General features: G+C 45.7%; 1 protein-coding gene across 1 annotated transcript; it reads right to left on the reverse strand.

Annotated features, from left to right (window-relative positions):
• Positions 1-1,226: 1,226 nt before the first annotated feature.
• LOC109743613 (uncharacterized) lies at positions 1,227-2,600 on the reverse strand. The gene is made up of 2 exons (XM_020302704.1): positions 1,817-2,600; positions 1,227-1,315 (listed from the first exon to the last, which is right to left on the reverse strand). The coding sequence occupies exons 1-2, from the start codon at positions 2,598-2,600 to the stop codon at positions 1,227-1,229; spliced, it is 873 nt and encodes a 290-aa protein (XP_020158293.1).
• Positions 2,601-15,406: the final 12,806 nt, after the last annotated feature.

The raw sequence follows: 15,406 nt of genomic DNA on the forward strand, positions 1-15,406 counted from the left end.
AGGGAAAACAGAGTAGTCAACCAATATCAGCTTAAACCTAAACCATTGAACATGAGTTGTTTTACGGTACCCTGAAACTAACACGGGCCGCTAATTTCCTCCGATCTAACACATAGTTTTAGTTTGTACTCCAACAGCACTGTCATGGAGTACCACCGTTAAACAGCAGGGAGTGCCCCGATCTGGAGGGTAAAATTGGAATAACAAAGGATAGTTAACATGTTAATTTTTAATCCGTCAGTAACTGTAATCCCGAATTACAAGGGACGACTGGATCATGTGATAAACATTCAGTCACAGCCAGGTTCGGCGGAGCGGGGCCATCACCGTCGCCAGAAAGGTGAGGCCCTGCAGATCGGAGCTAGGCTTAGCGGCCAGAGATGCAACGACGGGTCGCCGATGCGTGACAAACAACCTCTCGACGGGGGTGTGACACGCTGACGGCGGCGGCTGAGATGCAGCATGGTTAAAGTACGACAAAGTTTTGCAGCCTCCCTGATTTATTTATTTTTTGTTGCGGGGAGGAAGAAGATGATTGACGCTACGTGCGTGCAAACAGGAAGGACGGTTTCATATTACCCCGGATCACCAGAGTAGATTAAGGAAATGCAATTAGTCAAAAATTAGATACGGAAAAGACTAAACTACCCTATCAAAGGAACGTACAGATTTACTCGGTACTCCCATCTATGTTTGGGGAGTACCAGGGTACCGTAAAAAACCTCTTGAACATACCAGTATTCATCATGTTCACGGAGCAGCCTACTTCATTATTGGTTAAATTGCTGTGCCAAAATCACAGCACGCAAAGCGCATTAGCGCACGAAGACATACATCAGCAGAAGTTGGCGATCAGTTTGTAATGGTGTCATAGCTGGGAGGCTCATTAGCAGATTATTGTGTGATCCACGCACAACAGACGATGCAGCTGCTGGCACTATTTAAATATAAAACTTTCTGTAGAGGAAAATTAAAAAACTTTCTGTGTAATTATGCATACAACTTTCAGCATTTTTTTACACAAAAGACAACTTTCCCCTGCTTAAATGGAATCAGGGTTTGAACTTTGAAAAACAAAAACATCCATAGCATGGCTATAAAAAATAGAGACAGTTAATTAACAAGACATAACACAAACTCTTCCATCAGCCATCAAACTCACACCACTATCCCATCATCCATCCAACAGGAAACCAAACGAAAGCCACCAACACCAAAACAGCAATCTAAACTTCTTCAATGCTTGAGACTTCTGCTTCCTCATTGCCATGTCCATCATCATCACTTGATGCTTCAACGACAACACCAGCCGCCGCTGAAGAAAGAAACAATCATGGAAGAACACGCAGTCAGTATGCTGAGAAAGCATCTTAGTGTCTGCTGATTACACATTCACTATTTTTTATTTGTGCCACAGATTGAAATATATTAGGAGTAATTAACATCTATTCCCAAATCACAACTATACATGCATATAAAAAGTTAAGGGGTACCTGGAGGATAGTAGAAGCTAACGTAGGGAAAGAGGGTCCATTTGATATTAGGATGTAGGCACAGCTTGCTCGAGAGCATCTTCAAAGGTGATTTCAGTGACTTGAGATCAATTTCATAGGTGCCGAGATTTGTGGTTAAAAAATGATATCAGTACCCTCAACGGAGCCAACCAACTCTGGTGATTATGTGAAATCACTAGTGGGAAGAAGAGTCTCGAGGTTGATGTCTCTCCGTTGTGTCCACGACACAACTCCACCGGGATCCACCTCCCTCGACCAGACGGAGAGGAAGAAAAAGAACAGGTGTGCGATCCCCAGCCTACCGTCTTCCCCCACCATCAGGATAGGATTGTCGCTGGCATCCTGCATCTCCTCCGACAGATGAATCTCTGACAGACAGGAGGTTCCCAAGTCGTACTTGAGAATACTGCAACCTTCAACATCCTGGCCCCGGAAAAGGAGGAAATAGAGCGCGTCTCCTGCGAGGACACTAGGCATGGAGAAATAGACTTCATCCTCAAACGTACCAACATCGGTGACCGCCGAAGAGCTCCAACTAGCCGTCTCCGATGAGTACACGGACGCCGTAGCGACCTCCTCTTCCTGGTGAAGGATTACGAAAACGACGCGGAATGGACCGGAATGGCAGTCACCGTGGCGGCAGCTGTCCGCAGCACAGATCACTGAGGCAAACGACCTTGCCTTTTCCGACATTTCGAGGCTGCCAAGCACTGTTTCGCTGCCCGTCATGGGGTCCCAGATGACCAGCAATGGCATATCCTCATCCTCATCGAAGTACCGAAGGAGGACACGGCCGTGGCGACAATCTTCCACGGCATATTGGTGCTGGGGGTCGGGACCGCGCGCCAGGAAATCCGTGGTGGGGAAGAACTCGATGCTGAGTTCCGGCCAGTCGCGGAGGAAGCCAGGCATGGGAGGTGTTCGGTGGAAGTCGTCGTGGTGGCGACGGAAGGCGTGGCTGGCGAGGAGGTCGCGCCATGGCTTGTAGGCGAGGGAGGAGCGGAGGAGATTACCAGGCTCGTCCTTAGGGAGGCGGATGAGGATCTCCTCGACGAGCTCCTCAATCTCGCCCAGCTTCGCCGCCATCGTCGTGTGTGCCTGCGGGCTGCGGCGGCGGAATGGATTTTGGAGGAATTTTTGGTGTTAGGGTTTCGAGTTGGAGAGGACCAAGAGGAGCGAGGAAAAATTCTGGAGGCGCGTCTCACAAGATCGGTCCGCTGACAGTTTTGATATTTCTTTTTCACACTCTAGTCCTTTAACTATAACATATTTACCGACATATGCAATTCAGCGGTCCAATGCATCTCGGACAGGCCCACCTTGCTATGGTCGAAAGAAAGTTCTTCCTCTAACTATTCCCTCTATTTCATTTCATGTAGCTCAATTAGCATATTAGGAATATATTTGGACCATTTCTTTTGGGGTTTGGATGTTTTTACCCATGAACAAACATCCAAAAATGGTATAGTCGACGCCTCGCGCGCAGAAACATGCGTTTTTAATTCACATGCATGCAATGCCCAAGCGCATCATCACTCCCATGTCGTCACCCCCTCCCCGGCTCCGGACACACGCATATCCCTCACGTGCATCTCTCCATTTACCGCTCTCGTTAGCCCACGCGTCATCGCTCATTCATGAATGGAAATGAGAGTTTACACGTCCAAGTTTTCTTTGAAAATCCTATCTCAAGAGGCAGAGCGCTTTTTTCTTCGTTTTCAAGTTTGCCGACACGCATTTTAAAGTGTACCTTTCCATGCATGGCAGGTGTTGCGGCAGCCATATAATTTTTTACAATACAATGGTAGGAATTTTTATACATATATAGTCACAAAACATGTTGATTAAATGTGTCTATCCTTAGAGATTTCTTTTATGATTTTTTCTCTCTTGTAGGTGTGTCATCGGATACATATAATAGTAGCAACAAAATTAAAAGCAAACTTGAATTGGAAAGCTAACATTTGATCAAACTGGGAGGATACAAATCCATTGGCCAACAAACCACATGGAATTCCTCTCCATGGGAAAATACATTTTTCATTTTGCAGAACTATAAAGGTGCCATGCTTAAATTTTTGTTAACTATCAACAACTTCATTGACTTTTTTAAAGCAATGAGGAAGAAAGAGGATTGCAAACTTGAGAAAGATCCATTCGAGAGCATATATACTTGGGACTGTCCTAAAATACGTTTTGATGCTTCTTTTCTAGCATGGTACAATCTCTCACCCAAAAAGACAACAATTCATCAATGTGATAGACACACCATGATCCTAATAAGATTTTTCTAATGGGCTTCCCCCCTTTCCATTACTTCCATAATGAGAATACAACATTTATCAAGAGATATGGATACAATAAATGAGAAAGGAAACCAAGTGAGCTCAAGCATCCCTTAGAGTTTCTAAACTCCCACAATGCTCGGCGTCCGCTGGTTGGGGGATGGGGCAGTTTTATGCGCATTTGTCAATGTGTGCCCCGCTGATTAGGTGTGTATGGGCCTACTTGTAGGATATCATAGTGTTCCTAAAGAGATTTTGCCCTCTCGTTGCTCTTTTGGTTTTGTGGGTGGCGGTTGTGTGAGTTATGGTCGGTGCCATTTCCTGTCATCTCTGAGAGGGGCGGTGGTATGATCTGTACATGATTGCGGGCTTTGACTTCTTGCAGAGGGGGAGTTGTCTGCACTGCCCTATGCTCGATCTTCTGCTTATGTGGGAGGGGGTGGCGAAGGGGGTTGCCCGCCTTGGTGAGTTCCCCGCTCATAACCTATAACTATAGGAAATCCGTTGGAGCCCCTTTTATATAAGTAAGTGTGTCTAAACCCACGAGGGGCAGAGGAAATTGGTTGATGGAAACTGTTAGGAATTTATAAAAGCTGCAAACATTGGTTGATGTTTTGTTTGATCACAACAATAATTGTAAGAACTTAACTTGTAAGAAAAGTGCAATGGTGCATCAAGTGGCACAATTTTTAATTGTGCTAAGGGGAAGACAGTTGTCTTATATATAGCGATCAAATCGCTCTCGAGGACATACAAAATTTCACAAAGTTGTTTCCATCTAGTTTCATTGAGTTAACTTTCATTGCCTTGATAATTGTTGTGTGGTGGAACCTATGCTAATATTGTTCTTACTTGAAGAAAATACACACTTATGATTGTGCCCTTAATTACATCAGCAAATACACAAGAGTAATTAAGATACCATCTAACCATAGCATTAAGCTTTAGGGTTCTAACATCCCCTTATGTAATAGTTTATAAATTTAGGGCTTAGTAATTTCTGTTACTCCAGCCACCCATCATAGACAACTAATCACACCGCCCGCAAACAAAATAGACAACTAATCACACATTGATCTCCTCTAGGCCCTTAAAGGTAAAGTGATATGCAATTGATGCTCGCACATCACCACTAGAGAATCAAACCAAAAAATAATATCAAAACATTAAACTTTATTTAGTTTCACATGATTAATGGCAACAAGGTTTCTCTCGTGTCCTCAAGAACGTAACGGACTAGTCATGAGATATCAAATGGATCATCATGAGTGAGGTCATGATCACAATCTGAACATACAAATCTATCACCAATTAAATCTCTAAATAGCAACCACAAGTTGTAATCAATCAACACCAGAAAGTAATCCCAGCAAAAAATATGAGGTAATAGTTCATACACTAAAAAGTAGGGGCGGAAGTGATGGAGATGATGGTGTTGACAAGATGTTATGGAGATGACCGCAATGATGATGGAGTGTTGGTGATGACGATGGCTCCGATTTCTCCCTTCCGCATTCCTGCAGATCAGTGTGCCGGAGGTGCAAAGTGCTCCAACTCGTAGATAATGGTGGAAAAACCCGTAAAATCTGAAAGTGCGTTATATCGACTAGATGGGGGGTGAATAGGCGATTTTTATGAATTCTTCACTAAGGAATTTGCGGGTGAGGAAATTCCTTAGCGAAGAACTACTTGCAGCGGAATAAGTACTCAAGTGTAAGCATAGCAGAACATAGGCATGGTCATCATGATGAAATGAAGACAAACACAGAGTATAGAAAGCGTAAACACAGGATAGCACATGATGAAGACAAACAGACTGAAGAAATTGAACTGAGGAAATTGAGAAAGTCTTCAAACACAGATATGACAAGCACACAACACAGTAATGAGGAAATGAAAGAGTTGAGGAAATAGAACCAGTAAGCTTGGTGCAGACAATGATTTGGTAGACCAGTCCAACTACTGTCTCAGTTGTACATCTGGTTGGAGCGGCTAGGTATTTAAACCTGAGGACACACAGTCCCGGACACCCAGTCCTGAACACGCAGTCCAGGACACTTAGTCCTCCGTATTCTCCTTGAACTAAGGTCACACAGACCTTGTCCAATCACTCTTGGTAAGTCTTCAGGTGACTTCCGAACCTTCACAAACTCGGTCACTCGGCAATCCACAATTCCTCTTGGATGCTCTAGACCATGACGCCTAACTGTCTGAAAGAAGCACAGTCCTCAAGGGTAACAAGCGTCGGATCCACGCAGGATCAATCTCTTCAGTGATGCTCAATCACTTTGGGTTTGTCGGTGTTTGGGTTTGGGTTTTCCTCACTTGATGATTTTCGCTCAAAGTCCTCGGAGGATGGGATGCTCTCAAATGACAAATGTAAGTTTCTCTCGGAGCAGCCAACCAGCTAGTGGTTGTAGGGGGCGGCTATTTATAGAATAGGGAGCAGCCCGACATGATAAGACATAAATGCCCTTCAATGATATGACCGTTAGGTGGATAAGATATTTTGGGACAGCTGGCGCGTAGCACAGCAACGGTCGGAAATATGAGGCTCAAATTCCTCAGGGCTATCATGTTCCTCACTGTGTAGGCAATCCGCACTGGCGAATTCCTAACTCCTCAGTCAGAACAAATTCCTTAGAGACCAGAAGAGCTTCGTCTCTGTCACTGAAGAATATGACTGAACTGTATGAGATTTCCAATGGCTTCACTCGAAGGGATTGGTAGGTGTAGGATTTTGAGTTGAGCATCACATGGAAAATTTTCCTTAGTATTTCCTCGACCCCCTTTAATAGTACGGTGTTTCCTATGACTCAAGAAAGAAAAAACGAAACTATGAAAACAAAAGTCTTAACGCTTCATGTTCCTCAAATGAATACAAAGTCTTCAAGGTCACACCAATTTCTTCACTTTCAAAGTCTTCAGAAAGTCTTCAGAAATCCAAAGTCTTCAGTCGAAGAACTTCATTTTTAGGGGTCGACTTTCTCTGTAAATATCAAACTCCTCATAGACTTATAGACCTGTGTACACTCATAAACACATTAGTCCCTTAACCTATAAGTCTTCAATACACCAAAATCACTAAGGGGCACTAGATGCACTTACAATCTCCCCCTTTTTGGTGATTGATGACAATATAGGTTAAGTTTTCAACGGGGATAAACATATGAAGTGTAAATACTGATATTGAGGAATTTGATTGCAAGATATAGAAGAACTCCCCCTGAAGATGTGCATAGTGAGGAATTTGCTTTTGAAGCAATGCACACTTGAAGAGTTGAATCATGGAGATCTCCCCCTATATCTTGTAATTCATACACGCATTTGACATAATATATGAAGAATTTGAAATGCATTATGAAATATGGTGACTGATGTAATTCAGCATGCATGCAATAACATTAACGTGGAATAAGCATGCAGGAGAAACAACAAAAGTATCAGGCCACCATAGAGTTTTAAGTTTACAACTCGATCCAACAAAGTCATCAGAAGAACGAGAGTTGTAACTTTGAAAAAAACGCCCATAAAAGATAGACCCACTTGAAGACTAACTCACTCAAATTTCTCCCCCTTTGTCATCGAATGACCAAAAGGTTCGAAAATGAGGACTAACGCCCCTGAAGAATATCAAGTTGATGAAGGAGCGCCAGCGTTGTTGGGGTCGTTTGGTTATGTAGGGCCTGCCGCAGTCTCGTCCAAGTCTTCATGCTCGTCGGTGTCACGCGATGAAGAATAGGAGCTGGCCACCAAGGAAGGAACCTTGACCTTCTTGTATTTCTTCGGTGGAGGTGCAGACCAGTCAAAATCTTCCTTGAGACCCATTTTCTTCAGATCTTCTGCACTATAAATGTGAGACAGAATAGCCCAGGTACGGTTGAAGGTTTCATGGAGGTAGTAATGGTTTTTCTTCACTGCATTGTGGGTAGCAGTCATGTTGTGAAGAATTGAACCAAACTGACGCTTGACCCATTTGTGATTGCGATCAACCTTCTGGTGAAGACTGAGGAGAAGCTCACGATCAGTCATCACCCTGGGAGCTGTGCCTTGAGGATTTGGCTTGGTTGCGTTGGCGGCAGAGTCATGGGTGGCAGAGTCATCATTGGTGGAATAAGATGCAGCTTTGCGAAATTGACCATCCAATGGAAGAATTCCTTCATCAATAACAGCAGCGGCCTTGCCCTTGTCATCAGCTGAGGAAAATGTCCATTTGAGGACTTCAACCGGGGGCAAGTAGCTGCAATGGTTCAGTGTATCAGCTTTGTAGTTGAGTGAAGACCTTGTTCTGATGAATCTCATAATCCACGGAGCATAAGGCTTCAACTCAAACAGTGACATTACGACATTGGCCAGAGTCCTCATGAAGAAATCATGGAAGTTGACGGGAATGCCATGAATGATATTGAAAAGCAGATTCTTCATGATGCCAACGGCTTCTTCTTCATTCGAGTCGTAGCCCTTGATAGGACTCAATGTCTTCGTCGGAATGCGATAGACAGTCTGAGGCACATATAACCATTCCTTCACAAGGAATTTTGTTCTTGGGGCCTGACCTGGCTTCAATGGCTTCATCAGCACTTGCATATAGTGATCTATAAGCTCAGGTTCACTATAGACACAATGAGCAGCTTCAAGGGGAGGACTGAGAGGCAAAGCACGAAGCAATTCAGTAGCTGGTGCCTTGTAGTGAGTATTTTCAGACATCCAGTCGAGCACCCATGAATTCACATCTTCAGAGTCTCCGGTGATGTGCAGAGTTGCATAAAATTGAAGAATGAGCTCTTCATTCCAATCACATATATCAGTGCAGAAATTTAACATCCAGCATCGTGAAGAACACTGAGGACTGGCACGAAGCACGACAGAGATTCCATATCCACGTGAGGAATGTGCTCATGATCGAAGACTTTGTCTTTGTTGAACAGCACTGAGGAATAAAAATTTGCCTGGCTGGCAGTCCAGAAACGCCTCTTCCCAATGCGAGCAGAGTCATAGGGGTTGTAATCAGTGAAGAATACGTGCTCGCCGAAGAAATCATTAGCCTTGAATTTTTGCTTCCTTGAGAATGGATCCTTTGGTTTGGGCAGAGGAGTGTCAGTCAGTTGCATTACAACCTCAGGAATCGCAATCTCAGGTTCTTCAGGCTGAGGAATTTCTGGTTCCTCTTCAGTGGCAGCTTGGGTCTTCAATTCTTCATGTACATTTTCTTCAGCACTAGTGGCTGGAATTTCTTCATGGACTGACGGTGTGGCACTTGGTTCATCAGATCCCATTTGTACTGTAGTTACTGGGGACTGAGGAATTTGTTGCAATGGTGTGAAGAGTGGAGAGTTGGGGTGCTGACTTTCCCAAAAGTCATCATTACAACCAATGTCCACATCTTCATCTTCCATTTCTTCAACGCCGGCCTCTTTAGCAGTAAACTGAGGCATAGGCGGGGAGACAACTGGTGTTGAAGGGATTGCATCCACTTCAATTTCTTCATCCATCTGCTCTAACGAAGCAGCAGAAGGATTTTCTTCATCAGATCTGCTAGGGATCACATATTCTTCATCAAAAGGAACAAGGTCCTTTGATGGCATGGTTGAGATCGGAACAACATCAATGGGGTTTGCAACTGAGCTGGTCAATTTCTTCATCTTCTTCGGAGCTGAAGAATCTGATGAAGCTGATGCTTTCCTTTTCTTCACTGCTGCACGCTCTGCAGCCTTGGTCTTCTTCACATCTGATGCAGATGGAAGAATTGGAGTTGGGGTAGGCGCGGGAGGAGCAGAGGAATGTGGTTGATTTTCTTCAGGCACAACTGATGCAGTTGCCCTGACCTCTTCATTTTCTTCAGGCGCACCACTAGTGGATGCCCTGGCAATTTCATCAGCGGCTGGTGTCAGGACCCCGATTCCAAGTCACATCGATCTAGCCGGTAACACCTCATATCACTTTGCGGCCTCACGCACGGTATTCCCACGGGTGTCGCCTTACCATGGCCCGGGACCGTTTGCGCCTTTTGGCTCACGTATATGATAGTGTCGCTGGCATCCATATGACAGAGAACCCGGGCCGACATGACTAGTCGTGAACCCAAAGTGGCACTAACTTACGGGGACAGGCATACATGAATTGTCGGTCAGCAGCGTGCGAATCCGGGCTGTAGCACTGGGCTAACAGGACTCCGGTGAACCGGGCTGTAGCAGGCTAGGCAGGACTCCGGATGTCACCGCGTGACATTTCCCCGAAGCGACAGACACAGGAACAAAGTGAATCACATGCCGGCCAGTCAAGTGTTCCGGAGTAGTAGTGCTGGGCTAGCAGGACTCCGGTGAACTGGGATGTAGCGGACTACTATGGCTCATGGAAGCACAAGACTACATTTCCCCATAAGAGAGGCTACCAAGGATAAACAACTAGGTTGTCGGATCCCACACATACCAAGCATTTCAATCATAGACACAATATGCTCGATATGTGTAAATACAACATGGCATCACAACAAGACTCTACGACTCAAAGTATTTATTCATTAGGCTGCGAGGAGCGAGATATTACAAACATGGGTCTCATGACCCAACATTCAGAGCATACAAGTCAAAGCACATGCGGAAGCTTAACATGTCTGGGTACAGACATCTACAAATGAAAAAGGTTGAGAAGCCTAACTATCTACCAGATCCTGCCGAGGGCACAAGATCGTAGCTGAGGTAACAAGCTAAACGTCGAAGTCCACGCGGAACTACTAGCGAGACTGACGTCTCTCTGCAAAAACATAAAATAGGCAAACGTGAGTACAAATGTACCCAGCAAGACTTACATCAGAACTAACTACATATGCATCGGTATCAAAAAGGGGGTAGTGGAGTTTAACTGCAGCAAGCCAGCTTTGACTTAGTGCCTAACCTAAACTATGATTGCAAGTAACTCTTTGAGGTGGCCCACACGATTCCACATATTCACCAATCAATACACCACTATGGATCCGCTCCCGTCTACCTACGAGAACGCCATCCATAGGACTCACACTTATCTTGCGCATTTTAGAGCATCCACTTTCACTTGTCTTTGAACTGTTATAGGCAACCCAGAAGTCCTTTACCGCGGACACGACTATTCGAATAGATGATGTTAACCCTGCAGGGGTGTACTTCTTCACAAACGCTCTCACCCCTTATCGCCGTTTACACGACATGTACTCGGCAACCTTCAAGCGGAAGCCCAGCGAGGGTGTCGGCCACGACCTACCTAAACACTCAAGTCTCTAGTCAAGGTTTATCGCCTATTCAGGTTCCATCCGCAGGGAGTCCGGCCGAGGTTTCCACATACGGCCCCGAACGTTGTGTACAGGGTTCCGCGACATCAAACGGGCGCCCGGCATACCCGGCCACGTGCCTACCGCGTCACAGCCCTCGGGTCAGCGCTGCGCACGGCCTCTAGCATACTACAAACACTAGAAACTACTTGCAACACCTGGACAGAGGACAAGGGTGGTTAAGAAGCCAAGAGAGTCAATTAAGGATCCCAATGTGTGGTAGTAGCTGTTCATGGATCACAAACACAGAACTCACTTCCTGAGGACGGTTTCAATGAGACAACCCACCATGTACTCCTACATGGCCTCTCACCGCTACCTTTACCAAATCGTGTTCACACACTTAGCTCTCATCAGTAGGACATGTTCACACACCTCCAATTCATCCCTGATGAATCAGACCTGACACAACTCTAAGCAATAGCAGGCACAACAGACAAGCATGAATGAGTCGGCACATCAGGGCTCAAACAACTCCTACTCATGCTAGTGGGTTTCATCTATTTACTGTGGCAATGACATGTCATGCAGAGGATAAGGGGTTCAACTACCGCAGCAAGTAACAGATGAATCGTTGTTATCCTAATGCAGTAAAAGAGAGCAGGAGCGAGAGGGTGGGATTGTATCGGAATGAACAAGGGGTTTTTGCTTGCCTGGCACTTCTGAAGATAATATAGTTCTTCATCGGTGTCATCGAACTCATCGTCGGAACCACGTCTATCGAGAGGGGACAAATACCGGCAACACAGAGGAAACACAATCGATGCAATGCAACAATAAGATGCATGAATATTACATGGCAATATGTTGTGGTATTAGCTAATGCAACTAGAAACCAGATTAAATGAAGTTGGTTTGAACCAATGGTTCAAATTCAAACTCCATATGTGCTTACTTAAATGCCAATTATGCAAATTGCCATATACAGCAACCTTAGGTTGTTCAAACATGCATGCAAATGGTACAGATGGATAGATTGGATTTTTCTGATCATTTTTCATATATAATTTGTTTGATTTGGAGTTACGGATTAATTTCTATGAATTTTTGAAGTTAGCATTATTTTCTGAAATTTCCTGAATAAGAATAAATCCAAAAAATAATTAACTGCGCCAGCACTGCATCACTGTGACATCAGCGGTCAACAGGCATCGCAGGTCAAACCTGACCAATGAGACCCACTGGTCAGTGACCCACTCAACTAACTAAGTTAGTTAGCCCTAACTAACTGCACAGGGCCCACTAGTCAGTGACTGTAGTAACTAACCTAACTAGTTAATTAGTGCGAACTAGAGTAAATAGTCGGGCGGGGCCCGCAAGTCAGTGAGAGAGAGGGGGAAGTCAATCCGGGATGTGGGATCAACCCACGCCGGTCAACGGGTCAGCGGTCGCCGGCGTTTAGCCGCCGGCGAATCCAGACGCGGTGGTGCACTGCGGGATTTGCCTACAGAGCGCCGTTTGGCGCGCAAAGCACTGCTACGGGATGCGGATGCTCATCCGCATCCAACCGTGGTGGTGGCGCAGCCGGGGAGTGGCCGGAGTGGCGCCGGCGACGAGCTCGGCGGCGGCCGAAGCTCGGGTGCAAGTGGGGATGGGGCTGCGGTGCGCAAATGAGCGCGGCGAGGTGCTACGAAGGCTCTACGCGATGCGGGGAGCGCGTTAGGCGCATGCCCGGGACCAAATGGTCACCGCAGCATCACGGCGACGAGCGCGGGCGGCGGCGCGTGCGGGTGAGCGCGGTGCAGTCGTTACGGCACACGGGGAAAGAAAAGAAGACGAGGGGAAGATCAGTGGCTCACAACGGTCACAACGAGCGGGTCAGCGAGGTCAGGAAGGCAGCGAGGCGAGCGCGGGGTCGCCGGCGATCTCGGCGGACCGAGGTTGAAGAAGACGATGTTGGCAGCGTTTTAGGGCTTCCGGCATCGCGCGGGTCGATGAGGAGGAAGAGGAGGTCGGGGCGGAGCACGGGGACGCGTCGGAGAGGCGCGGAGAAGGCGGTGGCCACGGCTACGGCGATCGGCGGCGGCGAGCATGCTCAGCTATGGTGGGGAACGTCGAGAGAGAGGCGTTGGGGGCGAATGGACGGGTCCAGGGGGTCGGGGCGACGACGTGGAGGTCGTCTAGACGTCCAGGGGCGCGGGCGGCAAGCAGGTGGCGCCTTGGCGAGCTCGCGCACGCCGGCGTCACCTCCCTGCCTGCCTGGCGGGGACGAAGCAGCTGGCTGGCACGGGCCAGCACAGTGCTGGGCAGCCAGGTGGGCTGCAGGTAAGCGTCAGGTAAGCTTTCTTCTCTCTCTACTTTTCCTATTTTAGTTTCTGTTTTCTATTATTCTGTAGTCTTTAGGGCTTTACTAAAAATACTTAAACAGATCCAAAAATCATGAAACTGCTCAATGCCACTGTTTGGAATATAACCAACAGTAAACATTTTAGTTTATGATTATTTGAGCATTTAAAATATTTAATGGCATTTATATGCCCAAATGCAAATACTATATGATTTAATTCAGAGCCCAAATATTTCATGGAAAAATGTGCAACACCTTTGGTTATTGCTTCTAGCATTTTCCAGAAATGATGAACATTTTTGAAAGCTCTTTGGATTCACTGAGAATATTTTAGTTGAACCTAGTGAATTCCTTTGATGCTAGGGTTTAAACAATCCCCATTTCAAGTTCATTTGAAACTTAAACATGATGTCACTCATGAGGCTAGCCTAGTGCATTGCCAGAAACTAGGGATGTGACAACTCACCCCCACTAAACAAGAATCTCGTCCCGAGATTCAAGCGTAGGGTCAGATGGAAGGGGGAACGCAAATTAACACGATCTTCACGAACCAGGTTGCACTTCATAAGAACGTTGATTCGATCACGATCTTTGTCTCGATGTCATGCTCTGAGAACTTCATCCAACACGACGATGACAGAAAGAAATTCTATAGAACTGATCTCCTCAAAGATCGAGCAACTGACGATCAACTCATGAAATGAGACATAACATCTCTTGAGCTGAGACACGATACACACATCAAGAATGATGGAAATGAGCATATGACAAGGTTTAAATAAGTAGCGGAATTTCCACACTTAGGAGGGTGGTGAATGGTGTCAACGTAGTAAGGAGTTGGTTGCCCTTTGGAACAAACGGGGCACCTTTGGGAAGATGACTGGTACAATTATTCCCTTAAGTGGCAAAAAGAATTACTTTTGATACATCGATCATTGAAACTCTCTATACCAACCTAAGGCAATTCACAACCATCGTTTGACGGAGTTCGAGAGAACGACATACTCGGGCTAGAATGGATGATGTGGACTACCTTGTTGAAGACAACGCGATGGATGATTTGCTTATCATCGGAGATGGATGGGACTCATGGTAAGTCCACCTTTGAAGATGAACATGGACAACAACTGCTGAGAAGGCAGTCCAAGGGAGATTGGCACAAGGCGGTGCAAGCTGGGAACAAAATGCAAATGTTAGGAATGTTCCAACCATCATATCTGCGTGAGATTTAGATCTGGTTGGTGTCAGGATATTCCAGACTCATCAAGTCTAGAAAGAAAAATGAAAGTTTGCAACACAAATCGACAAGACGACATTGCGAGATTCTCGGGGAGTGAACTATGATAGCAAGCTCCAAAACATGAGCTGGTTCTGCTACATACATGTGAACACGTTGTCCAAGACAAGCATGACCACATAGTAGTCTTACAATGAAACACTAACGAGTTCTGATTGGGAACCATCATTGCGGAGAGCGAAGTCCTGCGCATGTACCTTTGGGTCCTTAAGGGTTAGCACTCAAGAACTTCTTTTCCTTGAACAAATCAAACAGTGGCTTGGTGTGCTAGGGAATACATATGGAGTGGAGGTAATTAATCTACCAAACCATAGAATACATTCACACATGCATAACTGACTTGGGATGGTACCAGAGGAAACAAAAACAATCTTTCTCGAACTCACGGCGGCCACTTGCACCAAATGCACATGAATTCGAGGAAGTCACTTCTTCCATCCAAGCATAAGCTTCATGAACGGAACACGAAGGCATTGCTTACAAAGTTTTCAACACTAGGTTGATGTTCAACATGAATCATGGGGGAGACAAAATGCTGCTGATGGGCTCAACAACAACTCGTTGGAATTTCCATATCACTGGACTTCCACCATTATGTGAACAGTGTGATAGTATTGGTCAGACCAAAGGATGTAATGGTGTATGCTCGAGGAACAACCACGAGTAAGACAACATTATGAATATCGTTGGTTCTCACTTTATTTGACGATAGCCCACACT

The sequence above is a fragment of the Aegilops tauschii genome, chromosome 1 (genome assembly GCF_002575655.3).
Source record: "Aegilops tauschii subsp. strangulata cultivar AL8/78 chromosome 1, Aet v6.0, whole genome shotgun sequence".
NCBI classification, from domain to species: domain Eukaryota; kingdom Viridiplantae; phylum Streptophyta; class Magnoliopsida; order Poales; family Poaceae; genus Aegilops; species Aegilops tauschii.

Coding starts and splice junctions, on each gene's coding strand:
- LOC109743613 (XM_020302704.1), bottom strand. CDS start 2,600: ATGGCGGCGAAGCTGGGCGAGATTGAGGAGCTCGTCGAGGAGATCCTC. Junction 1,316..1,816: donor CCTGATGGTGGGGGAAGACG/GTAGGCTGGGGA, acceptor TTCTTTCTTCAG/CGGCGGCTGGTGTTGTCGTT.